Source organism: Mobula birostris, chromosome 3 (genome assembly GCF_030028105.1).
Source record: "Mobula birostris isolate sMobBir1 chromosome 3, sMobBir1.hap1, whole genome shotgun sequence".
NCBI classification, from domain to species: Eukaryota; Metazoa; Chordata; class Chondrichthyes; order Myliobatiformes; family Myliobatidae; genus Mobula; species Mobula birostris.
Genome location: NC_092372.1, coordinates 1191086 through 1218429, shown reverse-complemented (window position 1 = coordinate 1218429; position 27344 = coordinate 1191086). Strand labels below are relative to the sequence as shown.

Genomic DNA, 27344 nt, shown 5'->3' with positions numbered 1-27344 from the left:
GTATTTCCCTCAGTTCCTCCATATCACTGGACCCTCTGTCCCCTACTATTTCCGGAAGATTATTTATGTCCTCCTTAGTGAAGACAGAACCAAAGTAATTATTCAATTGGTCTGCCATGTCCTTGCTCCCCATAATCAATTCACCTGTTTCTGTCTGTAGGGTACCTACATTTGTCTTAACCAATCTTTTTCTTTTCACATATCTATAAAAGCTTTTACAGTCCATTTTTGTGTTCCCTGCCAGTTTTCTCTCATAATCTTTTTTCCCCTTCCTAATTAAGCCCTTTGTCCTCCTCTGCTGAACTCTGCAGAGTTCCTCCAGCATTTGTGTGTATGTGTCTACGTTTCCAGCAACAGCAGAATCTCTTGTGTTTTATATCTGCATTTTTAAGAAGGCTCTACTTTGGCATTGAACACGCGGAAAGTTTGCTGATATTAAGTGCATTGTTTGTGGGAGCTGCTTTCTGCATTAAAAGAGCTGCTGAGCTTTCCACACAAAAAAAAACTGAGTATGGACATTGAACCGAAGCTTGCAGGAACTTTTAACAGCACCGTGATTACCTAGAAAGCGCTGCGCGACAATTCTCGCATCGCCTAAGCATCGATCGAATGCGCAGGCGTCAGGGTTGCGGATGTTGCCGAATACCGCGCATGCGTGCATGACTCTAAAGGCCTCGAGAAATCGGCTCCAGGTAAGAGAGGGTTTGCGGATGAATATTTTCAACACCGACTTCGGAATAATTGCTGTGATATCCGGACACTGTGTCCCTAAATCCCGGGACAGTCCTGCTCTCTTCCCTTTCTCTCAGCCCCACGATCCGTTCACGGGCCCCGGGGAGCTTCCGGCTGATGAGGGAATGGGAACCGATGGATCTCTCAGGCAGAGCTGAGCTCCAGCTGTCTAAATGCAAGAATTCGGAGCTTGGACGAAGGGAACAAAATCTTTTACATCACCAGTTGAGAAAATCACCTTTGTTCTACCTCCAATCACAAACAAGAGAAAATCCGCAGATGCTGGAAATCCAAGCAGCACACATAAAACGCTGGAGGAACTCAGCATTAGTACTCTTTTCCATAGATCCTGCCTGGCCTGCTGAGTTCCTCCAGCATTTTGTGTGTGTTGCTTGTTCTGGACCTTCCTACCCGTGAAAACATGTTTTGACCCATTCTCTGTGGGAAGATAATGATATCAAACACCAAGGGCAAATTATGAGGCTATAAGGCTAGAACCTGCGGGTGTGAATTGGGATGATGTTTTTGCAGGGAAATGTACTATGAAATGTAGTCGATGTTTAGAGATCTCTTGCAGGATGTTAGGGATAAATTTGTCCCGGTGAGGAAGATAAGGGATCATGGGTGACAAGTGAGGTGGAAAATCTGGTCAGGTGGAAGAAGGCAGCATACATGAAGTTTAGGAAGCAAGGATCAGATGGGTCTATTGACGAATATAGGGAAGCAAGAAAGGAGCTTAACAAGGGGCTGAGAAGAGCAAGAAGGGGGCATGAGAAGGCCTTGGCGAGTAGGGTAAAGGAAAACCCCAAGGCATTCTTCAGTTATGTGAAGAAAAAAAGGATGACAGAAGTGAAGGTAGGACCAATTAGAGATAAAGGTGGGAAGATGTGCCTGGAGGCTGTGGAAGTGAGCGAGGTCCTCAATGAATGCTTCTCTTCGGTATTCACCAATGAGAGGGAACTTGATGGTGAGGACAATATGAGTGAGGTTGATGTTCTGGAGCATGTTGATATTAAGGGAGAGGGGGTGTTGGAGTTGTTAAAATACATTAGGACAGATAAGTCCGCGGGGCCTGACGGAATATTCCCCAGGCCGCTCCACGAGGCGAGGGAAGAGATTGCTGAGCCTCTGGCTAGGATCTTTATGTCCTCGTTGTCCACGGGAATGGTACCGGTGGATTGGAGGGAGGCGAATGTTGTCCCCTTGTTCAAAAAAGGTAGTGGGAATAGTTCGGGTAATTATAGACCAATCAGCCTTACGTCTGTGGTGGGAAAGCTGTTGGAAAAGATTCTTAGAGATAGGATCTCTGGGCATTTAGAGAATCATGCTCTGATCAGGGACAGTCAGCATAGCTTTGTGAAGGACAGATCGTGTCTAACGAGCCTGATAGAGTTCTTTGAGGAGGTGACCAGGCATATAGATGAGGGTAGTGCAGTGGATGTGATCTTATGGATTTTAGTAAGGCATTTGACAAGGTTCCACACGGTAGGCTTATTCAGAAAGTCAGAAGGCATGGGATCCAGGGAAGTTTGGCCAGGTGGATTCAGAATTGGCTTGCCTGCAGAAGGCAGAGGGTCATGGTGGCGGGAGTACATTCAGATTGGAGGATTGTGACTAGCGGTGTCCCACAAGGAGCTGTTCTGGGACCTCTACTTTTCGTGATTTTTATTAACGACCTGGATATGGGAGTAGAAGGGTGGGTTGGCAAGTTTGCAGACAACACAAAGGTTGGTGGTGTTGTAGATAGTGTAGAGGATTGTCAAAGATTGCAGAGAGATATTGATAGGATGCAGAAGTGGGCTGAGAAGTGGCAGATGGAGTTCAACCCAGAGAAGTGTGAGGTGGTACACTTTGGAAGGACAAACTCCAAGGCAGAGTACAAAGTAAATGGCAGGATACTTGGTAATGTGGAGGACCAGAGAAATCTGGGGGTACATGTCCACAGATCCCTGAAAGTTGCCTCACAGGTGGATAGGGTAGTTAAGAAAGCTTATGGAGTGTTAGCTTTCATAAGTCGAGGGAAAGAGTTTAAGAGTCGCAATGTAATGATGCAGCCCTATAAAACTCTGGTTAGGCCACACTTGGAGTACTGTGTCCAGTTCTGGTTGCCTCACTATAGGAAGGATGTGGAAGCATTGAAAAGGGTACAGAGGAGATTTACCAGGTTGCTGCCTGGTTTAGAGAATATGGATTATGATCGGAGATTAAGGGAGCTAGGGCTTTACTCTTTGGAGAGAAGGAGGATGAGAAGAGACATGATAGAGGTGTACAAGATAATAAGAGGAATAGATAGAGTGGATAGCCATCGCCTCTTCCGCAGGGCACCACTGCTCAATACAAGAGGACATGGCATTAAGGTAAGGGGTGGGAAATTCAAGGGAGATATTAGAGGGAGGTTTTTTACTCAGAGTGGTTGGTGCGTGGAATGCACTGCCTGAGTCAGTGGTGGAGGCAGATACACTAGTGAAGTTTAAGAGACTTCTAGACAGGTACATGGAGGAATTTAAGGTGGGGGCTTATATGGGAGGCAGGGTTTGAGGGTCGGCACAATGTCTTGGGCCGAAGGGCCTGTACTGTGCTGTACTATTCTATTCTTTGCCCTGGGCAACAAGTAGCTTTCACATCACAAATGTGCCAGACTCCAGTGAGACAGACTACTGCTCTTCCCTTCATATTCATTGGCATTGCCGTCAATGAGTTCACCACCGTCAGTCACCTGGGGAGGGTTCAGGGGGAATATTTATGTACAATACAGAAACTGGTGTTACCTGTGTGTATTGTGGCGAAGCAAAAGTTGCTGGAGAATTTGTAAGTGGGAAGAAGTGGAGGGATATTTGGAAATCTGACTTTTTAAAGCGTCATTTAGCCAGCAAACCACATATGGACGGTGTGCAAAAGCTGTAGTGGGAAAATCCTTCATTACCCGTTACAGGCCTACTACATAGGTTGTGTGAGAGTGCAGATGAACTTGATCAAACCCAGAGGAGATCCAAGTTCTTACTGACAGTGATTTGCTAGCTGTTAAAATAAATACCTCTCTTTGAAATTCAGTGTGCACATGTTGTCACTGGGTAAAAATTGCACAGCACAAGATTTTTTTGGCACACAGGTCATTACAAATTAGACGGAACATTTGGTGGGAAGGTGGGGTGACTTCTAGTGTCCCTGACCTACAAGATGTGCATCCAGCTGCAGCTTGTAACCCTGCACGTTAGGGAGTTGGAACTTGAACTGGATGAATTCCAGATCATCCAGGAGATGGAGGGGTTGACAGATATGACATGAAGAGAGGTGAGTTACACCCAAGGTGCAGGAAACTGGGTGAGAGTCAGGAAGGGGAATGAGGTTAAATAGCCATTGCAGAGTACTCTTGTGGTCAATTCACACAACAACAGGTGGACCACTTTAGAAACTGTTAGGGGGAATTACCTAGCAGAGGTATGTCAAACGGCTGATAGGGGATTTGTTAGTTAGGGAATTAAAACTGGCAGAGGTCTAATATCCTAGTGGTAAGGCTTGCTAGTGCTAGTGTGTGGTCGGGGCGGGGGGGGGGGGGTGGTTGCTGGTTAAACTGAAGTTGCAGGAGGGATTGGAGTCAGAATGCCAGAACAGACAGGAAGGAGGAGAAAGAGGCCTGTACTGTGCTGTAGTTTTCTATGGTTCTATAGTGGAGAGGGTGAATTGAAATGACTTGTGTCCTTAATATACATGAGGAATAGAAATCTTTACATTACTTCTCCATCTAAATGTGCAATGTGTAATTTTGAGTCATTTATAATAAGTAGTTTGTACATAGGACAGTCATTATAACATATAAATAGAATTGTATCAGCATGAATTAATCAGTCTGATGACCTGGTGGAAGGAGCTGTCTGGAGCCTGTTGGTACCATTTCCTGGATGGTAGCAGCTGGAACAGTTTGTGGTTGGGGTGACTTGGGTCCCCAGTTATCCTTCGGGCCTTTTTACACACCCGTCTTTGTAAATGTCCGGAATAGTAGTAGTAGTAGTAGTAGTAGTGGTAGTAGTAGTCATACTTTATTGATCCCAGAGGGAAATTGGTTGTGAGGTGGGATAGTGGGAAGTTCACATCTACAGATGCGCTGAGCTGTCCACACCACTCTGTGCAGAGTCCTGCGACTGAGGGAAGTACAGTTCCCATACTAGGCAGTGATGCAGCCAGTCAGGATGCTCTCAGTTGTGTTCCTGTAGAAAGTTGACAGGATTTGGGACCCACACCAAACTTCTTCAAGCATCTGAGGTGAAAGAGGCACACAGCCACATACCACACAGCCAGTATGTACAGACCACATGAGATCCTCAGTGATGTTTATGCCGAGGAACTTAATGCTGTTCATCCTCTCAACCCCAAGCCCATTGCTGTCAACAGGGGTTAGCCTGTCCATTCCTTCTGTAGTCCGCAACCAGTTCCTTTGTTCTTGTGACATTGAGGGAGAGTTTGCTTTCTTGACACCCAGACAGATGTTGTTCAGACAAAGTCAGCAATCAAAAGGTTGAGCATAGTGCAATGAATGTGCTGAGCTGTGTATATCACAATGCAAGAAGCATCACAGAAAAGCCAGATGAGCTCAGGGCATGGAATCATGATATTGTAGCCATTACTGGGACTTGGTTGCGCCCAACAGTCTGAGGGATTTAGAGAAACAAATTTGTAGAGAGATCGCAGACCATGCCAAGAAACAAAGGTTGATTCAGTAAGTGATTATAACTTTCCAAATATTGACTGGGTTTCCCATACTGGAAAAGGTCTAGCTGGGCTAGAGATTGTCAAATGTGTCCTTAACCAGCATGTAGAATTCCCAATGTAGAAGTGTGCAGTAAGCTGTTAGGAAATGATCCAGGGCTGGTGACGGAAATTAGTGATCATAATGCCATGAGCTTCCAAGTAAATATGGAAAAGGAGAAGTCTGGAACACGGGTTGAGATTCTAAATTGGAGAAAGGTCAATTTTGATGGTATCAGAAAGGATCTGACGTGTGGATTGGGACAGGCTGTTTTCTGGCAAAGGATTACTTGGTAAATGGGCGTCCTTCAGAAGTGGAATTTTGAGGGTGTCTAGTTTGTATGTGCCTGCCAAATTAAAAGTTGAAAGATAACTGATGCAGGGAACCTTGGTTTTCAAGAGATATTGAGGTCCTGGATATTTTATTCCTCTAAATGCCTCAGACTGTTGGGTGCAACCAAGACTCATTAATAACTACAAATCATAATTCAGTGCCCTGAGCATATCTGATTTTTTTGGAAGTTGTCTTCTGTGGGTTTTAAAAACTTTCCAACAATTCTTGTTCTATTATTTGCCCTCTCTTTAGCTTTTATGTTTGCTTTGGCTTCTCATTTCAGCCATGGTTGTGTCCTCCTGCTTTTCCAATGCTTCCACTTCTTTAGGCTGTATCTATCACTCAGCTCCCGAATTGCTCCCAGAAACTCCAGCCAATGCTGCTCCATTGTCACTCCTACCAGACACCCCTTCCAATCAAGTTTGGCCAGCTTCTCTGTCAAAGGGACATGGAGAGGTTCCGTGAAGCAGGCCATTTGGCCCATCTAGACAATGCCAAAAATATTTAAACTCTCTAATGCAAAGTCTTGCACTGGGACCACAGCCCTACCATCCAGGTACCTATCCAAACTTCTCTTAAATGGTGAAATTGAGCTGGCATGAACCACTTGTGCTGGCATCGCAGTCCACACTGTCACAACCATTTCAGTGAAGAGTTTTTCCACATGTTCCCCTTGACCTTTCACCTTCCCCATTTACCCATGACCTCTGGTTTATCTCCCACCCAATCTCAGTGGAAAAAGCCTGCTTGCATTTACCCTATCTATACCCTCATAATTGTGTATACTTCCAACAAATCCTCAAAGGAATGTATAATTTCCTTGTTTATGTTTAGAGCCTTTTTTAGGTGTATAAGATAATGAGGGGCATTGAGGTGTGGATAGTCAGCGGTTTCTTCGCAGGGCTCAAATGGCAAACACGAGGGGGCAGTTTGAAGGTGCTTGAAAATGTGTACCAAGGGGTAGGTTTTTCACATGAGGGTGGTGTGTGCGTGTTATGCACTGCCAGCAGCGGTGGTGGAGGCGGATACAATAGGGTCTTTTAAGAGACTCTTAGACAGGTACATGGAGCTCAGAAAAATAGCGGGCTATGTGTTAGGGAATTCTAGGCAGTTTCTAGAGTAGGTTGCACGGTCGGCACAACATTGTGGCCTGAAGGGTCTGTAATATGCTGTAGATTTCTATGCTCTATGTTCTATGTTAAACAGCGAAACAACATTGGCTGTTCTCCAGTCCTGTGGTACCTCCCCCTGTCACCAAGGATGATTTAATTATCTCTGCTAGGGCCCCAACATTTTCTGCACTTGCCTGCTGTAGGGTCTGAGGGAGCACCTTGTCATGTCCTGGATATTTATCCACCCTAATCTGCCTCAGGATAGTGAACATCTCCTCTTCTTTAATCTGTACAGGGTCCACGATTTTAATGAATACACATCAAAGTTGCTGGTGAACGCAGCAGGCCAGGCAGCATCTCTAGGAAGAGGGACAGTCGACGTTTCGGGCCGAGACCCTTCGTCAGGACTAACTGAAGGAAGAGCTATCTCTTACTATCTCAAACGTCGACTGTCCCTCTTCCTAGAGATGCTGCCTGGCTTGCTGCGTTCACCAGCAACTTTGATGTATGTTGCTTGAGTTTCCAGCATCTGCAGAATTCCTTGTGTCCACGATTTTAATGCCGCTTTTCCATATTCCCATAGACCCTGTGTCCATCTCCTGAGTAAATAGAGATGAAAAAATGTTTAAGATCTACCCCACCTGCTTTGGTTCCACACGTAATTGCCATTCCGGACTTCCAGAGGACCAACTTAGTGCCTTGCAATCGTTTTGCTCTTAATCTATCTCTAGAATCCCTGAGGATTATCCTTCATCTTTTCTGTGAGGGCAATGTCATGCCGTCTTTTAGCCATCCTGATTTATTTCTTATGTGTTCTCTTGCATTTCTTGTACTCCATTAGAACCTGCCTGCCTATCCCTGTTATGCAACTCCATTTTGTACTTCACTAGGGTCTCAATATCTCTTGAAAACCAAGGTTCCCTACAGTTTCTATTCTTACCTTTTATTCTGACAGGCACATACCTCCTGACGAAGGGTTCCGGCCCAAAACATTGACTCATCGTTTCCACTGATGCTGCCCGACCTGCTGAGTTCCTCCAGCGTATTGTGAGTGTTGCTTTGATCCCAGCATCTGCAGATTATTTTGTGTTTACCTGCTTTGTACTTTCCAAATTTCGCCTTGAAGGCCTCCCATTTGCCAAGCACACCTTTGCCATAAAGCAGCCTGTCCCAGTCCACAGTTGCCAGATCCTAGTGTCATAATTCCAGGTGTTGTTCCATACCCTGAGCACATCTGCCTTTCCTACACTGCTCCTTGTATTGAAATATACAGGGCTCATCATATTCACTGCACTATGCTCAACTTTTTCATTCCTGACTTTGTCTGAGGACTGAACAACATCTGTCTCCGCAATCCCTCCACTATCTGTTCTGTTATTTAGGCTCCCATTACCCCTGCAACTTTAGTTTAAACACCCACCTACCTGCATCTTCCATCATGCAGCTCTATCACCCCTTTGGCTTTCATCTCCAGATCAATAAAAAGGAGGTGCATACCAGGTACAGGCAGATAGGAACAAATGGGGTACTTATGAAATACAGGAAATTCAAGTGAACACTTATGAAAGAAATAAAAGAAGGCATGAGGTTGCCCGAGCAGACAAGGTGAAGGAGAATCCTCAGGGATTCTGCAGATATGTTAAGAGCAAGAAGATTGGAAGGGAAAAAATTAATCCTCTAGAAGATCAGAATGGTAAACCATATGAGGAGACAAAATAGATGGGGGAGTTCTTTTTTTGCATCCATATTTACACAGGAGATGGACACAGAGTCTATAGAAGTGAAGCAAAGCAGCATCAACTTCATGGACCCTGTACAGATTACAGAGGTGGAGGTGTTTGCTGTCTTAAGGCAAATTAGCGTGGATAAATCCCCAGGGCCTGACAAGTTGTTGCCTAGGCTCCTGTGGAAGACAAGTGCAGAAATTGTGGGGGCCCAAGCACAGATATTTAAATCATCCTTAGTGACAGGTGAGGTACTGGAGGATTGGAGGATAGCCAGTGTTGCTTCGCTGAGAGTTCACACTGGAGAGAGGCCATTCACCTGCTCAGACTGTGGGAAGGGATTCACTAAATCATCTCACCTACTGAGTCACCAGTCAGTTCACACTGCAGTGAGGGATTTCACCTGCTCAGTCTGTGGGAAAACATTCACTCAGTCATCCAACCTACAGAGACACCAACGAGTTCATGCTGGGGAGAAGCCATTCATCTGCTCAGACTGTGGGAAGGGATTCACTTGCTCATCCACCCTGTTGGCACACCAGTCAGTTCACACTGTGAAGTGGCCATTCACCTGCTCAGACTGTGGGAAGGAATTCGCTCGGTCATCTCATCTACTGAGACACCAGCGAGGTCACACTGGGAAGAGGCCGTTCACCTGCTCAGACTTTAGGAAGAGATTCTCTCAGTCATCTCAACTGAATGTGCATCATTGAGTTCACACTGGGGAGAGGCCATTCACCTACTGTGAATGTGGGAAGGGATTCACTCAGTAATCTAACCTTGTGACACACTACTGGGTTCACACTGGGGAGAAAGTTTCAATAAGCTGCATGCTGGATATTTGTCCATCACTGTTGCTGAATGCAATTTCGAGAGTGACTGTCGGTGCTGAACTCTGCAATTATTGCTGCTGCTCTCCACACCCAGTTCTGCACCCTGGTCACTGGGCATGGGAGGAGTTTCTTCTGCTGTACATTCACCTTTAATTATCTGAGACAAATAAATCAGTTCTATTTTAAACTCTGTCTCCGGTACTTCGTGAATTTATGACACAACTAGTATATAGTAGAAATTCAACTCAGGCTGGCTGGACCCTGCCAGTGATTCAGTTCCACAACAGTCCTTTCTAATTCTCCCCTGTTGTTCCCCTCTCGCTCTCCCTGTGGTGATGGGTTCCAAACAGTCACCACTCTGTGGGTGAAGAGGTTTCCCTTGAATTTTCTGCAGACTGAAGAAGTCGAGCTGACTGCAGTTCTGTCTGAGGTGTTCTTCACCCCTGAAATCTCTGGGCTGAGGAAGAATGAGATTGGTAGTTAACCTCCTTAATCATAACTCATTTCCACATTATGGGTCATTTTCCCTACTTCTAAAGGGTTGTTAGAAAACACGACTGTCCTCTAAAGATTGAAAGCAGAATGGGAAACCATCAGTTGGATGTTCAACAGAGCAGGGTCAGAAACCAGAGGCGGGTCTGCACAGGGCAGAGTTTGGGGCTCTGGATGAACGTCAGAGTAAGAACATATGATCAGGAGAAGGGAATCAGCAGCGGGGCGTGGCAACGAATGACAGAGTAACAACATTTGGAAGCTGATTGACAGAGGAAATCTTTCGGTTGTCTGACTGATGACATAAACAATACCTGTGATGAGGTGCTCCACTGGTCGAGGAACATGTGTGTTGGGAATGGTTTTATCTATTGAGGGAGCTGTTCCTGCTTATTTATCCTGTAATATTATATCCGGATGGTTATTATAGATTGTCCTATCTGAAATAATGTATTGATATATAATTTGTAAGATCTTGGCTCTAAAACTGGATCAGGCTTGAATTTATGATGCCTTTATGAAGTGGTGGAGGGCATTCATGAGTTTGTAATTTAAAGCAAGATTTTGATGAATGATATTTGCCACTTGATTGTGTCTGGTTTCTCTTGGCATTTTCTGCATTTATTGCCTGTTTTTTTTGTCTTTTATGTATTTTTGATTTTTTAAAATGTTCACTACCTTGTCCTGTATTTCCCCAAGGAGCCCCTGTTTCTGGGAAGAGGTCTCCAACTCTGAGTCGGGTGCTCAATGCTTCCTTGTCACCATCTCGTCTGTTCAGATCATTGAGATGTCTCCCATGGATAACTTTTTCCTCCATAGTGATGAATAATTTTTCTAAGTTGGCCTCTCATTTAAGTTTTCTGGTCTGTATTTCTTATCAGAATTGCATATACCTGCATGGTGTGCTGAATCCTGTTTATTTTGTATGAAAATGTATACTTTAGAAATCTTATCAGACAGTTGGGTGACTTTTTTTAATGTCTGTTATAGCTCTTTCTCCTTCTGCCCTCGGTAGTGTTAATCTAAGTGTGTTTGAGTGTAAATAGTCTTTTCTAAATTTGTCATTTCAGTTTTTACTTTTCTTTGTAAAGTTTCCAGATTGGAGAGGACCAAGATATTTCAAAAATTCAATTCAAATTCAAAAAACTTTATTGTCATTCTAACCGTACATCAGTTCTGCAGTGCAGAATGAGACAGCGTTTCTCAGGGGCAGTGCAATCATAACATAACAAACGCAACACTAAATTATAAACATAACAATAAATAGTAAAACACAACAGCCACATGTCAATTAAAATCAAGTTATAGGTGTCCAGTGCAAGTTAAAAGTGTCCAAAGCAGAGTCAGGCAGAGCAGCTATATAGCAGTCTGACTGCCTGTGTGAGGAAGCTGTTTAGTAGCCTTGTGGTTTTAGTTTTGATGCTCCTGTAACGTTTGCCTGATGGCAGAAGAACAAACAGTTCACGGAGAGAGTGTGAGGGGTCTTTAATGATGTACCGTGTCTTCTGGACGCATCGACTCTGAAAGAGATCTTGGACAGAAGATAGGGAGACCCCAATAACCTTCCCTGCTCCCCTAACCACCCTCTGCAAGGCTTTTTTGTCGACAGCACTGCAGCTGGAGTACCAGGTTGTGATGCAAAAGGTCAGCACACTCTCAACCACGTCTCTGTAGAATGTAGTTAAGATGCTAGTGGGGAGTTTACCTAAGGAATACGATAATATGGGTACAGCGCAAGTGTTTATTGCCTTTGTTGTAGGCATTGATCCTGTGGATAAGACGTTAATCACGTGGACAGAGTTGAAATGGCTAACATGTGGGGGCATAATCTTATGGTGCTTGGAAATGGGTGCAAAGGGGATGTCAGAGGTAATTTTTTTCACAAAGAGCAGGGTAGGTGCGTGGAATGCACTGCAGGATAAGGGAGTAGAGGCGTATACAATACGGTCTTTTAAAAGACTCTTAGATAGGTACATGGAGCTTAGAAAAATAAGGGGCAATGCGGTAGGAAAATTCTAGGCATTTTCTAGAGTAGGTTCTGTGGCCGGCTCAACATTGTGGGACGAAGAGCCTGTAATGTGCTGTTGGTTTCCATTTTCTCTGTTCTGTTTGCTATACCATGGAGTAAATGTTGTTAAAAGTTTTCCTTTTTGCACTATTTTTCTATTTTCATTGTCTTGTGGTACTCCAGATAGCTGGGTGTCCAGAGCTCTGATGAAGGGTCTTGGCCCAAAATGTTGATTCTCATCCATAGATGCTGCCTGACCTGCTGAGCTCCTCCAGCACTTTGTGTGTATTGCTCCAGACTTCCAGCATCTGCAGTGTCTTGCGTCCCAGATACTTACATGTTTATTGAAAGGACACGCAGGTAAGGAGAGAGGGTGGTGTGGCTCTATTGGTAAAAAATCAAATCAAATCATTAGAAAGAGCTGACATAGGGTTGGAAAGTGTTGAGTCATTGTGAGTAGAACTAAGGAACAACAAGGGTGAAAAGACCCTGATGGGAGTTTTCTGGAGACCCCAAAACAGTAGTAGGTACATTATCCACAAATTACAATGGGAGAAAGAAAATGCAGGCCAAAACAGCAATGTTGCAATAGTCATGGGAGATAGTCATGCAGATATATTGGGAAAATCAGGTAAGTGCAGGATCCCAAGAGGGGGATTTCCTAGAATGCCCACAAGATGGCTTATTAGAGCTGCTTCTGGTTGTGCCCAGCTGGAATTAGAACACGTAAGGTGAAAGAACCCACAGGGGCAAGTGATCTTACAATATTGGAGTTCATCCTGAAATGTGAGAAGGAGAAGCTAAAGTGAGATGTGTCAGTATAACCGTAGCATAAAGAGAATTACAGAGAGAAGAGTTGGCCAAGATTGTTTAGAAAAGAACACTAGCAGGAATGACGACAGAATGGCTGGAATTTCTGGAAGCAATTTGGAAGGCACAGGATAAACCATATGTATCAAAGAGGAAGAAGTATTCTTAAGACAAGGTGATATAACTGGCCAATGAGAAGGCAAGGCCAAAGTAAAAACCAAAGACAGGGCATATGAGTGGTGGGAAGTTAGAGGATTGAGAAGCTTTTAAAAACCAACAGAAGGCAACTAAAAAAGTAATTTAAGAGGAAAATATGGAATACGAATTTAAGCTAGCCAGTAATATTAAAGAGGATACCAAACGTTTCTTCAGATGCATAAAGTGTAAAGAAGAGTTGAGAGTGGTTATTGGACCACTGGAAAACAATGCTGGAGGGGTGGTAATGGGGGACAAGGAGCAGGTGGATGAACTGAAAAAGTATTTGGCATCAGACTTCACTAAGGAAGACAAGCAGGTGGTGGAAGTCCAGATGTCAGTGGTTAGAATTATGTATAGTTACATTACTTGGGAGAAGGTTCTTGGGAAACAGAAAGGTCTGAAGGTAAATAGGTCACCTGGACCAGATGGTGTACATCTGAGAGTTCTGAAAGAGGTTGCTAAAGTGATTGTGGAGGGATTAGTGATGATGTTTCAAGAATCAATGGATTCTGGCATGGTTCCTGAAGACTGACATTTGGAGATATCTCTCTGCTCTTCAAGGAGGTAGAGAGGTGGAAGAACTGAAATTATAGGCCAGTTTGTCTGACCTCATTGGTTGGGAAGGTATTGGAATGGGATGTTGAGGGTGTGTTTTCAGGGTATTTAGGGCTCATGATAAAATTAGCCATTTGCAGCATGTTTTCCTTGAGGGAAATTCCTGCCTGACAAGTATGCTGAAATCCTTTGAATTCATTGAAGAAGTAGCAAGCGAGAAAGGCAAAGGAGAATCGGTTGATGATGTGCACTTGGAGTTTCAGAAGATCCTTGACAAGGTGCCACACATGAGGCTGCGAATCTAGTGATGAGCTCATAATATTACAGGAAAGGTCCTTGCATGGATAAAGCAGTGGTTGACTGTCAGAAGGTAAAGAATAGTAATAAGGGGGACCTGGCTGCCGTTGACTCCTGGTGTTCCACAGGAATCTGTGTTTGGACCGATTCTCTTTGTGTTATATGGCAGTGACTTGGATGACAGAATTGATGGCTTTGTTGCAAAGTTTATGGATGATTCCAAGATAGTTGGAGGGACAGATACCTGTAGTTTTGAGAAAGTAGAGAGGCTACAAAAGGGCTTTGACAGATTACAGGAATGGGCAAAGAGGTGGCAGATGGAATACAGTGTAGGGAAGTGTATAGTGATGCACTTTGGAAAAAGAAATATAAGTATCAAATATTTTCCAGAGAGAAAATTCAAAAACACGATGCACAAATGGACTTGGGAGTTCTTGAAAGATAATTTCCAGTTGGAGTCAGCGGTGCGGAAGACAAATGTGATTTTAGCATTAATTTCAAGAGGACTAGAATATAAACACAAAGACTTAATTTTGAGGCTTTGTAAAGAACTGGTGAGGCCTCACTTAGAAATTGTAAGCAGTTTTGGGCCCCTGACCTTAGAAAGGGTGGGCTAACACTTGAGTGAGTTTGACGGAGGTTTACGAAAATGATTCCAGTATTGAATATCTTGTCATATGAAGAGAATTTGATGGATGATATAATTGAACCCTGTCTAATGTCCTTGATGGGTTGGATATGGAAGCGATATGCTCTATGGTGGGAGAGATTAGGACCAGAGGAGACAGTTTCTGAATAGAGGGGTGTCCTTTTGAAAGAAGATGAGATTAGCCAGAGAGTGATGACTCTGCAGAATTCATTTCCACAGGCAGCTGTGGAGGCCAGGTCTTTACATTTATTTAAGGCAGGGATTGGCAGATTGGTCAGGATATGAAGGGATATAGGGAGAAAACAGGAGATTGGGGCTGCGTGGAAAACTGGATCAGCCACGATGAAATGATGGAGCAGACTCGATAACCTAATTCTGCTCCCACGTCTTTTGGTCTTATGTTTCATATTAATCTCTCGGTTGTATTGTCTCTTTTTGATATGTTTCATATTCTGCCAACTCTATCGCAACTTTCATGATTTTACTCTGCATTTATCCTGTCCAAAGTTCATGTTTACATTTTAGAAAATAGTTCTGCTGTTTAAATGAATTGTGTACCTTTGATGATGAAGGAGTGATCGTCTGTCTATAGTGGGTTTGTGAACCTATAATAATTATTATCATCTTTTTCTTGTTTCTCAGCTCCAGCTGGCAAAACTTGAGTTACAGGCATCACGAAGCACACGCTTTTCTCAGTTTTCTTGGAACTTGTCTGCTCAAATGAGACTTGAATGGCTCAGGGACAGGAATGGTTACTTCAAGTGCTGGGTTTTAGATGTTTCAGAAAGGACAGGGAGGGAGGCAAAAGAGGTGGGGGCGTGGCACTATTAATCAGAGATAGTGTCACGGCTGCAGAAAAGGAGGGATTGTCAACGGAGTCTCTGTGGGTGGAGGTTAGGAACAGGAAGGGGTCAATAACTCTACTGGGTGTTTTTTATAGGCTGCCCAATAGTAACAGAGATATCGTGGAGCAGATAGGGAAACAGATCCTGGAAAGGTGTAATAATAAGAGTTGTCATGATGGGAGATTTTAATTTCCCAAATATCGATTGGCATTTCCCTAGAGCAAGGGGTTTAGATGGGGTAGAGTTTGTTAGGTGTGTTCAGGAAGGTTCCTTGACACAATATGTAGATAAACCTACAAGAGGAGAGACTGTAACACACATAAAAGTTGCTGGTGAACGCAGCAGGCCAGGCAGCATCTCTAGGAAGAGGTGCAGCTGACGTTTCAGGCCGAGACCCTTCGTCAGGACTAACTGAAGGAAGAGTGAGTAAGGGATTTGAAAGGGGGAGGGAGAGATCCAAAATGATACCTTATATTCCGTCTGGGTAGCCTCCAACCTGATGGCATGAACATCAACTTCTCCAACTTCCGCTAATGCCCCACCTCCCCCTCGTACCCCATCTGTTACTTATTTTTATACACACATTCTTTCTCTCACTCTCCTTTTTCTCCCTCTGTCCCTCTGAATATACCCCTTGCCCATCCTCTGGGTCCCCCCCCCCCCCCCCACCTGTCTTTCTTCCTGGACCTCCTGTCCCATGATCCTCTCGTATCCCTTTTGCCTATCACCTGTCCAGCTCTTGGCTCCATCCCTCCCCCTCCTGTCTTCTCCTATCATTTTGGATCTCCCCCTCCCCCTCCCCCTCCAACTTTCAAATCCCTTACTCACTCTTCCTTCAGTTAGTCCTGACGAAGGGTCTCGGCCTGAAACGTCGACTGCACCTCTTCCTAGAGATGCTGCCTGGCCTGCTGCGTTCACCAGCAACTTTTATGTGCGTTGCTTGAATTTCCAGCATCTGCAGAATTTCTGTTGTTAGAGGAGAGGCTGTACTTGATTTGGTATTGGGAAATGAACCTGGTCAGGTGTCAGATCTCTCAGTGGGAGAGCATTTTGGAGATGGTGATCATAATTCTATCTTCTTTACAATAGCATTGGAGAGAGATAGGAACAACTAGATTAGAAAAACGTTTAATTGGATTAAGAGGAAGTATGAGGCTATCGGGCAGGAACTTGGAAGCTTAAATTGGGAACAGATATTCTCAGGGAAAGGTATGGAAGAAATGTGGTAAGTGTTCAAGGGATATTTGTGTGGAGTTCTGCATAGGTACCTTCCAATGAGACAGGGAAGTTATGGTAGGGTACAGGAACCGTGGTGTACAAGGCTATAATAAATCTAGTCAAGAAGAAAAGAAAAGCTTACAAAAGGTTCAGAGAGCTAGGTAATGTTAGAGATCTAGAAGATTATAGGGCTAGCAGGAAGGAGTTTAAGAATGAAATTAGGAGAGCCAGAAGGCCTTGGCAGATAGGATTAAGGAAAACACCAAGGCATTCTACAAGTATGTGAAGAGCAAGAGGATAAGACGTGAAAGAATAGGACCTGTCAAGTGTGATGGTGGGAAAGTGTGTATGGAACCGGAGGAAATAGCAGAGGTACTTAATGAATACTTTACTTCAGTATTCACTATGGAAAAGGATCTTGGTGATTGTAGTATTGACTTGCAGCAGACTGAAAAGCTTGAACATGTAGATATTAAGAAACAGGATGTGCTGGAGCTTTTGGAAAGCATCAAGTTGGATAAGTCGTCCGGAGCGGATGAGTTGCACCCCAGGCTACTGTGGGAGGCGAGTGAGGAGATTGCTGAGCCTCTGGCAATCATCTTTGCATCATTAATTGGGACGGGAGAGGTTCCGGAGGATTGGAGGATTGCGGATGTTGTTCCTTTATTCAAGAAAGGTAGTAGAGAAGCCCAGGAAATTATAGACTGGTGAGTCTTACTTCAGTGCTTGTTAAGTTGATGGAGAAGATCCTGAGAGGCAGGATTTATGAACATTTGGAGAGGTATAATATGATTAGGAATAGTCAGCATGGCTTTGTCAAAGGCAGGTTGTACCTTACGAGCCTGATTGAATTTTTTGAGGATATGACTAAACACATTGATGAAGGTAGAGCAGTAGATGTAGTGTATATGGATTTCAGCAAGGCATTTGATAAGGTAATCCAAGCAAGGCTTATTGAGAAAGTAAGGAGGCATGGTATCCAAAGGGACATTGCTTTGTGGATCCAGAACTGGCTTGCCCACAGAAGGCAAAGTGTGGTTATAGATGGGTCATATTCTGAATGGAGGTCGGTGACCAGTGGTGTGCTTCAGGGATCTGTTCTGGGACCCTTACTCTTTGTGATTCTTGTAAAAGACCTGGATGAGGAAGTGGAGGGATGGGTTAGTAATTTTGCTGATGACACAAAGGTTGGCGGTGTTGTGGATAGTGTAGAGGGCTGCCAGGGGTTGCAGCGGGACATTGACAGGATGCAAAACTGGGCTGAAAATGGCAGATGGAGTTCAACCTAGATAAGTGTGAAGTGGTTCATTTGGTAGGTTAAATATGATGGCAGAAAATAGTATTAATGGTAAGACTCTTGGCAGTGTGGAAGATCAGAAGGATCTTGGAGTCCGAGTCCATAGGATGCTCAAAGCAGCTGCGCAGGTTGACTCTGTGGTTAAGAAGGCATACGGTGTATTGGCCTTCTTCAGTCGTGGAATTGAATTTAGGAGCTGAGTGGTAATGTTGCAGCTTTATAGGACCCTGGTCAGACCCCACATGGAGTACTGTGTTCAGTTCTGGTCCCCTCACTACAGGAAGGATGTGGAAGCCATAGAAAGGGTGCAGAGGAGATTTACAAGGATGTTGCCTGGATTGGGAAGCATGCCTTATGAAAACAGGTTGAGTAAACTCAGCCTTTTCTCCTTGGAGTGACGGAGGATGAGAGGTGACCTGGTGGAGGTGTATATGATGATGAGAGGCATTGATTGTGTGGATAGTCAGAGGCTTTTTCCCAGGACTGAAATGGTTGCCACAAGAGGACACAGGTTTAAGGTGCTGGGGAGTAGGTACAGAGGAGATGCCAGGGGTAAGTTTTTACTCAGAGAGTGGTGAGTGCGTGGAATGGGCTGCCGGCAATGGTGGTGGAGGCGGATACGATAGGGTCTTTTTAGAGACTTTTAGATTGGTACATGGAGCTTAGAAAAATGGAGGGCTATAGGTAAGTCTAGTAATTTCTAAGGGACATGTTCGGCACAACTTTGTGGGCCGAAAGGCTTGTATTGTGCTGTAGGTTTCCTATGTTTCTACTAGGGCACCGAGGAATCCGGTAGAATCGTGGGACTTGGGAATAGATATCCATAATTTCTGGAAAGAAGCGGGAGAGTAGATAAGGTCGTGTGGACAGCTTTTGACACGTTGGCTTTCATACATCTAAGTATTGAGTACACGGAGATGGGTTGTGATGTAGAAGTTGTAATAAGACATTGATGAGGGCTAATTTGGAATATTGTGTGCAGCTTTTGTTGCCTACCTACAGGGAATATATCTATAAGTTTGAAATAGTGCAGAAAAAGTTTACAAGAATGTTGCGGGGACTTGAGGACCTGAGTTGTAGGGCAAGATTGAATACGTTAGGACTTTATCTCCTGGAATGTAGGAAAATGATGGGAGATTTCATAGAGGTATACAGATTTATGAGTGTTATAGATAGGGTAATTAGAGGCAGGCTTATTGCACTGAGGTTGGATGGAGACTGGAACTGGGGGTCATAGATTTAGGGTGAAAGGTGAAATATCTAAGGGGAACCCAAGGGGCAAATTCTTCACTCGGAGGATGTTGCTATTAATGGACGAGCTGCCATCGGAAGTTGTGTGTTGTTTGATTGCAATGAAGAGAAGTTTGGATAAGTGAATGAATGGGAAGGATCTTGAGTGTTACGGTCCTCGGGCAGTCCTGGTTCAGGAACAGTCATCACAAAATACTCTGCAGATGCTGGGGTCAAAACAACATGCACAACACGCTGGAGGAACTCAGCAAGTCGGGCAGCATCTGCGGAAAAGATCAGTCGACGTTTCGGGCCGGAACCCGTTGTCAGGATTGAAGAAGGAAGGGGCAGAGGCCCTATAAAGAAGGTGGGGGGAGGGTGGGAAGGAGAAGGCTGGTAGGTTCCAGGTGAAAAACCAGTAAGGGGAAAGATAAAGGGGTGGGGGAAGAGAAGCAGGGAGGGGATAGGCAGGAAAGATGAAAAACGAATAGGGGAAAGCACAATGGGTAGTAGAAGGAGGCAGAACCATGAAGGAGGTGATGGGCAGCTGGAGGAGGGGGAAGAGTGAAACTTGGATGGGGGCAGGGAGGGGGAGGGAATTACGGGAAGTTGAAGAATTCAATGTTCATATCAAGGGGCTGGAGACCACCCAGACGGTATATGAGGTGTTGCTCCTCCAACCTGAGTTTAGCCTCATCGTGGCAGTAGAGGAGGCCATGTATGGACATATCCAAATGGGAGTGTGAAGCAGAGTTGAAGTGGGTGGCAACCGGGAGATCCTGTCTGTTGTGGCGGATGGAGTGGAGGTGCTCGATGAAGCGGTCCCCTAATCTGCGTCGGATTTCACCGATGTAGAGGAGGCTGCACCGGGAGCACCGGATGCAATAGTTGACCCCAACAGACTCACAAGTGAAGTGTTGCCTCACCTGAAAGGACTGTTTGGGGCCCTGAATGGTGGCAAGAGAGGAGGTGTAGGGACAGGTGTAGCACATGCGCTTTCAAGGATAAGAACCAGGTGGGAGATCCATGGGGAGGGATGTGTGGACCAGGGAGTCGCAGAGGGAACGATCCCTGTGGAAAGCAGAGAGGGGTAGAGAGGGAAAGATGTGCTTAGTGGTGGGGTCCTGTTGAAGGTGGCGGAAGTTGTGTAGGATAATGTGCTGGATCTGGAGGCTGGTGGGGTGATAGCTGAGGACAAGGGTTACTCTGTTCCTGTTGTGGTGACGGGAGGATGGGGTGAGGGCCGAGTGCGGGAAATGGAGGAGGTACGGGTGAGGGCATCATTGATGATGGCAGAAGGGAAACCACGATCCTTCAAGAAGGAACACACATCAAAGTTGCTGGTGAACGCAGCAGGCCAGGCAGCATCTCTAGGAAGAGGTACAGTCGACGTTTCAGGCCGAGTCCCTTCGTCAGAACTAACTGAAGGAAGAGTTAGAGATTTGAGAGGGGGAGGGGGAGATCCAAAATGATAGGAGAAGACAGGAGGGGCAGGGATGGAGCCAAGAGCTGGACAGGTAATTAGCAAAGGGATATGAGAGGATCATGGGACAGACTCTGTCCCTCTGACTATACGCCTTGCCCATCCTCTGGTTCCCCCCCCCCTTGTCTTTCTCCCCGGACCTCCTGTCCCATGATCCTCTCATATCCTCTTTGCCAATCACCTGTCTAGCTCTTGGCTCCATCCCGCCCCCTCCTGTCTTCTCCTATCATTTTGGATCTCCCCCTCCACCTCCCACTTTCAAATCTCTTACTAATTCTTCCTTCAGTTAGTCCTGACGAAGGGTCTTGGCCTGAAACGTCGACTGTACCTCTTCCTAGAGATGCTGCCTGGCCTGCTGCGTTCACCAGCAACTTTGATGTGTGTTGCTTGAATTTCCAGCATCTGCAGAATTCCTGTTGTTTGCGTCCTTCAAGAAGGAGGACATTTGAGATGTCCTGGAACGGAAAGCCTCATCCTGGGAGCAGATGCGGCAGGGGCAGAGGAACTGGGGATAGGGAATAACATTTTTACATGTGGCAAGGTGGGAAGAGGTATAAGACCATAAGACAAAGGAGCAGAAGTTGGCCATTCGGCCCATTGAGTCTGCTTCGCCATCTTATCATGAGCTGGTCCATTCTCCCATTTAGTCCCACTCCCCCGCCTTCTCACCATAACCTTTGATGCCCCGGCTACTCAGATACCTATTAATCTCTGCCTTAAATACACCCAATGACTTGGCCTCCACTGCCGCCTGTAGCAACAAATTCCATAGGTTCACCATCCTCTAGCTAAAAATATTTCTTTGCATCTCTGTTCTGAATGGGCGCCCTTCAATCCTTAAGGCATGCCCTCTAGTACTAGACTCCCCCATCATGGGAAACAACTTTGCCACATCCACTCTGTCCATGCTTTTCAACATTCGAAATGTTTATATGAGGTCTCCCATCATTCTTCTAAACTCCAAGGAATCCAGTCCAAGAGCGGACTAACGTTCCTCATACGTTAACCCTCTCATTCCCAAAATCATTCTAGTGAATCTTCTCTGTAACCTCTCCAATGTCAGCACATCCTTTCTTAAATAAGGAGACCAAAACTGCCCACAGTACTCCAAGTGAGGTCTCACCAGCACCTTGTAGAGCCTCAACATCACATCCCTGCTCCTATACTCTATTCCTCTAGAAATGAATGCCAACATTGCATTCGCCTTCTTCACCACCGACTCAACCTGGAGGTTAACCTTAAAAGTATCCTGTACGAGGACTCCCAAGTCCCATTGCATCTCAGAACTTTGAATTCTCTCATCATTTAAATAATAGTCTGCCTGTTTATTTCTTCTGCCAAAGTGCATAACCATACACTTTACAACATTGTATTTCATTTGCCACTTCTTTGCCCATATATAGTCGAGGTAGTTTGAGAGCAGTGGGCTTGTAGAAGATGTCAGTAGACAGTCTGTCTCCAGAGATGGAGACCAAGACATCGAGAAAGGGGAGAGAAGTGTCCGAGATGGGCCAAGTGAATTTGAGGGCTGAGTGGAAGTTAGAAGCAAAGTTGATGAAATTGACGACCTCAGCATGGGTGCAGGAAGCAGCACCAATGTAGCGAAGGAAATGTTAGGGAGCAGTACCAGTATAGGTTTGGAGCATAGACTGTTCCAGATAACCAATGAAGAGGCAGGCATAGCTGGGGCCCGTGCGAGTGCCCATAGCGAGACCCTTGGTCTGAAGAAAGTGGGAAGAGCCAAAAGAGAAGTTTCTTGACACCAGTCAGATGTTGTTCAGACCTCAGGTAGAGTCAGCATGGGTTGAGATTCTAAATTGTAGAAAGGTCAATTTTGATGGTATCAGAAAGGATCTGACAAGTATGGGTTGGGACAGGCTGTTTTCTGGCAAAGGTGTATTTGGTAAGTGGGAGACCTTCAGAAGTGAAATTCTGAGGGTGTCTAGTTTGTATGTGCCTGCCAAAATAAAGGTCGAAAGGTAACTGGTGCAGGGTACCTTGGTTTTCAAGAGATATTGAGGCTCTGGCTATTTTGTTCCTCTAAATGCCTCAGACTGTTGGGTGCTACCAAGATTCATTAATGACTACAATATCATAATTCCACGCCCTGAGCTCATCTGATTTTTTTTTTAAGTCGTCTTCTGTTGGTTTCTAAAAGCTTCCCAATAGATTTTGCTCTTTTGTTTGACCTCTGTTTGGCTTTTATGTTAGCTTTGGCTTCTCATTTCAGCCACAGTTGTGTCCTCCTGCCTTTCCAGTGCTTCCACTTCTTTGGGATGTGGCGATCAGTCAGCTCCCGAATTGCTCCCAGGAACTCCAGCCATTGCTGCTCGGTTGTCACGCCTACCAGTTTTCCCTTCCAAACAGATTTGGCCAGCTTCTTTATCATAGAAACATGGAGAAGTTCAGTATGGAAACAGGCTATTTGGCCCATCTAGTCAATGCTAAGAAAACATTTAAGCTGTCTAATGCAACTACCTGCACAGGGACCATTGCCTTCCATATCCCAACCATCCAGGCTCCCATCCAAACTTTTAAATGGTGAAACCGAGCTCATATTCACCACTTGTGTTGGCATATCATTCTACACTCTCACGACCATTTCAGTAAAGAGCTTTTCCAAATGTTCCTATTAAATTTTCGCCTTCCCCAATTACCCATGACATCTGATTTTCATCCCACCCAACATCAGTGGAAAAAGCTGCTTGCATTTACCTTATCTGTACCCTCATAATTTTGTATACTTCTATCAAATCCACAAAGCAATGTGTAATTATCTTGTTTATGTTTAGAGCCTTTTTTAGATGTATAAGATGATGAGAGGCATTGATCATGTGGATAGCCAGAGGTTTTTTCCAAGGGCTGAAATGGCTGAGACAAGGGGGCATAGTTTTAAAGTGCTTGGACATAGATACCGAGGGGATGTCAGGGGTAAGTTTTTTTTACACAGAGAAGGTGGGTGCGTGGAATGCACTGCCGGCTATTTGTGTGACAGTGTTTCAGTTACTGTGGGGCCAGGAACCCATGCAGCTCAGTGGGAATGGGGAATAATACCAATGGAGAGAGTCACACTGAGCCAGGTCACAGATTGGAGATGGCAGAAATGCCCCATTCTTATAGAGACAGGAAGAGCATCAGAGAGTTTGATGGTCACTCCAGATACCAGCATTGTGCCCAGTTAGAAGATTTTTCTCTCCAACTTGTATTGAACCTCATTGTAACAGTATGATGTCAGATCACAACTTGGCAACTCAAGTGATCTCATCTGAAATGTTGTCCTTCACCCATTGATGGATTTTATCAATCTTTTTACAGGTGAAAAATAACAAGAAATTTGTCTACAGGAATCTCAACCACAACACGCCCGTTTTGCTGTCTTTGTCTAGATATTTAAAAAGTGGAGCAGGGGATTCACTCGATCATCCTTCCTGCTCAGATAGTAGGAATGGTTTCCATTGGTCATTTCAACTGAAGGTACATCAGCAAGTTCACACTGGGACAAGGCCATTCACCTGTTCTGTGTGTGAGAGTGGATTCAGTCGTCTTCTCACGTGTGGACACACCAGTCAGTTCACACTGGGCAGAGGCTGGTCATCTGCTGAATTTGTGGGGAAGGATTCACTCGGTCATCTGACCAAATGGCTCACCAGCGAGTTCACACCGGGGAGCGGCCGTTCACCTGCTCGGACTGTGGGAAGGGATTCACTTGCTCATCTAAACTGAAGGTACATCAGCGAGTTCACACTGGAGAGAGGCCGTTCACCTGCTCAGACTGTGGGAAGGGGTTCACTTGCTCATATAAACTGAAGGTACATCAGAGAGTTCACACTGGGGAGAGGCCATTCACCTGCCCAGACTGTGGGAAGGGATTCACTCAGTCATCCACCCTAATGGCACACCAGCGAATTCACACTGGGGAGAGGCCGTTCACCTGCTTGGACTGTGGGAAGGGATTCACTTGCTCATCCCAACTGAACGTACATCAGCGAGTTCACACTGGAGAGAGGCCATTCACCTGCTCAATCTGTGGGAAGGGATTCACTTTGTCATCTCAGCTACTGATACACCAGTCAGTTCACACCGGGGAGTGGCCATTCACCTGCTTGGACTGTGGGAAGGGATTCACTTACTCATCCCAACTGAAGGTACATCAGCGAGTTCACACTGGGGAGAGGCCGTTCACTTGCTTGGTCTGTGGGAAAGGATTCACTTTGTCATCTCACCTACTGACACACCAGTCAGCTCACACAGGGAAATGGCCATTCACCTGCTTAGTCTGTGGGAAGGGATTCACTCGGTCATCTAAACTGAATGTACATCAAAGAGTTCACACAGGAGAGAGGCCGTTCACCTGCTCAGACTGTGGGAAGGGATTCCCTCGGTCATCTAAACTGAAGGTACATCAGAGAGTTCACACTGGAGAGAGACCATTCACCTGCTCAGACTGTGGGAAGGGATTCACTCAGTCTTGTCAACTGAAGGTACATCAGAGAGTTCACACTGGAGAGAGGCCATTCACCTGCTCGGACTGTGGGAAGGGATTTGCTTCATCATCTCAACTGAAGGTACATCGGAGAGTTCACACTGGAGAGAGGCCATTCACCTGCTCGGACTGTGGGAAGGGATTCTCTCAGTTATCCACCCTAATGGCTCACAAGCGAGTTCACACCAGGGAGCGGCCGATCACCTGCTCGGACTGTGGGAAGGTATTCGGTTGCTCATTGAAACTGAAGGTACATCAGCGAGTTCACACTGGAGAGAGGCCGTTCACCTGCTCAGACTGTGGGAAGGGATTCACTCGATCATCTAAACTGAAGGTACATCAGAGAGTTCACACTGGAGAGAGGCCATTCATCTGCTCAGACTGTGGGAAGGGATTCACTCGGTCATCCACCCTAATGGCTCACCAGCGAGTTCACACTGGGGAGAGGCCGTTCACCTGCTTGGACTGTGGGAAGGGATTCACTTACTCATCCCAACTGAAGGTACATCAGCGAGTTCACACTGGGGAGAGGCCGTTCACCTGCTCAGTCTGTGGGAAGGGATTCACTTCGTCATCTCAACTGAAGGAACATCAGCGAGTTCATACTGGGGAGAGGCCATTCACCTGCTCAGAGTGTGGGAAAGGATTCACTCAGTCATCCCACCTACAAGCACACCAGTCAGTTCACACTGGGGAGAGGCCATTCACCTGCTCAGTGTGTGGGAAGGGATACACTCGGTCATTTCAACTACAGAGACACCAGCGAGTTCACACTGGGTAGAGGCCAATCTCCTGCTTAGACTTTGAGAAGAGATTCTGTCAGCCAAATCAACCAAATGTGCATCACTGAGTTCACATTGGGGAGAGGCCTTTCACCTGCTGTGAATGTGGGAAGCAGCTCACTTAGTTATCTAACCTTATGTAACTCTCGCTTCGGCTAGCAGCGTAGTATAGGGGGTAATAGCCTCCCAGCCCGGCCAAACTTAGAAAATCTCGTTTGGGTGGATGCTGCATGGTGTGTCACCTGTTACAAATCAGTACCCCGAAATAACAAATGGTACACAATATGTGATTAAACGATCGAGCTTTGTAATTCTTACTTTGACTATAGGGTTAGTAAAAAAAAGAAAAAGGAACGCACACCAAAGTTGCTGGTGAACGCAGCAGGCCAGGCAACATCTCAAGGACGAGGTACAGTCGACGTTTCAGGCTGATACCCTTCGTCAGGACTAACTGAAGGAAGAGCTAGTAAGAGATTTGAGAGGGGGAGGGGGAGATCCAAAATGATAGGAGAAGACAGGAGGGGGAGGGATGGAGCCAAGAGCTGGACAGGTGATTGGCAAAAGGGATATGAGAGGATCATGGGACAGGAGGCCCAGGGAGAAAGAAAAGTGGGGGGGGGGGACCAGAGGAAGGGCAAGGGGTATAGTCAGAGGGACAGAGGGAGAAAAGGAAAGAGAGAGAGAGAAAGAATGTGTGTATATAAATAAATAACGGATGGGGTACGAGGGGGAGGTGGGGCATTAGTGGAAGTTAGAGAAGTCAATGCATCATGTTGGAGGCTACCCAGACGGAATATAAGGTGTTGTTCCTCCAACCTGAGTGTGGCTTCATCTTTACAGTAGAGGAGGCCGTGGATAGACATGTCAGAATGGGAATGGGATGTGGAATTAAAATGTGTGGCCACTGGGAGATCCTGCTTTCTCTGGCAGACAGAGCGTAGGTGTTCAGCAAAACAATCTCCCAGTCTGCGTTGGGTCTCGCCAATATATAGAAGGCCACATCGGGAGCACCGGACGCCATATATCACCCCAGCCGACTCACAGGTGAAGTGTCGCCTCACCTGGAAGGACTGTCTGGGGCCCTGAATTGTGGTAAAGGAAGAAGTGTAAGGGTATGTGTAGCACTTGTTCTGCTTAAAAGGATAAGTGCCAGGAGAGAGATCAGTGGGGAGGGATGGGGGTAACGAATGGACAAGGGAGTCGCGTAGGGAGCGATCCCTGCGGAAAGTGGGGGGGGGGGAGGGAAAGATGTGCTTCGTGGTGGGATCCAGTTGGAGGTGGCAAGTTACGAAGAATAATATGTTGGACCTGGAGGCTGGTGGGGTGATATACGGAGAATAATATGTTGGATCCGGAGGCTGGTGGGGTGGTATACGGAGAATAATACCACCCCACCAACCTCCGGGCCCAACATATTATTCTCCGTAACTTCCACCACCTCCAACGGGATCCCACCACTAAGCACATCTTTCCCTCCCCCCCCCCCCCCCCCGGCTTTCCACAGGGATCGCTCCCTATG

General features: G+C 45.7%; 2 protein-coding genes across 5 annotated transcripts in view; both read left to right on the top strand.

Annotated features, from left to right (window-relative positions):
- The first annotated feature begins 581 nt into the window (after window positions 1-581).
- Window positions 582-27344, top strand: part of LOC140194847 (uncharacterized) — a 68464-nt gene continuing 41701 nt past the window's right edge. For 3 of the 4 annotated variants that reach the window (XR_011885301.1, XR_011885302.1, XR_011885300.1), the window contains exons 1-3: window positions 582-692; window positions 7877-7968; window positions 12225-12338. Coding sequence is in view for 1 of the 4 variants with exons in the window: in XM_072252123.1 (XP_072108224.1) it covers window positions 24199-25824 (1626 nt within the window). In the remaining 3 variants the exon portion in view is untranslated. Of the gene's footprint in view, window positions 693-7876; window positions 7969-12224; window positions 12339-23875; window positions 26182-27344 lie in introns of those variants that run through there. The other variant, XM_072252123.1, reaches the window with a different exon arrangement.
- Window positions 8000-9742, top strand: LOC140194848 (uncharacterized). Its single transcript, XM_072252125.1, has one exon. It carries the CDS (start codon window positions 8612-8614, stop codon window positions 9356-9358), a length of 747 nt encoding a protein of 248 aa, XP_072108226.1. The 5' UTR covers window positions 8000-8611; the 3' UTR covers window positions 9359-9742.

What these genes read in the sequence shown, in the direction of transcription:
- LOC140194848 (XM_072252125.1), top strand. Translation starts at nt 8,612, where the DNA reads ATGGTAAACCATATGAGGAGACAAAATAGATGGGGGAGTTCTTTTTTT.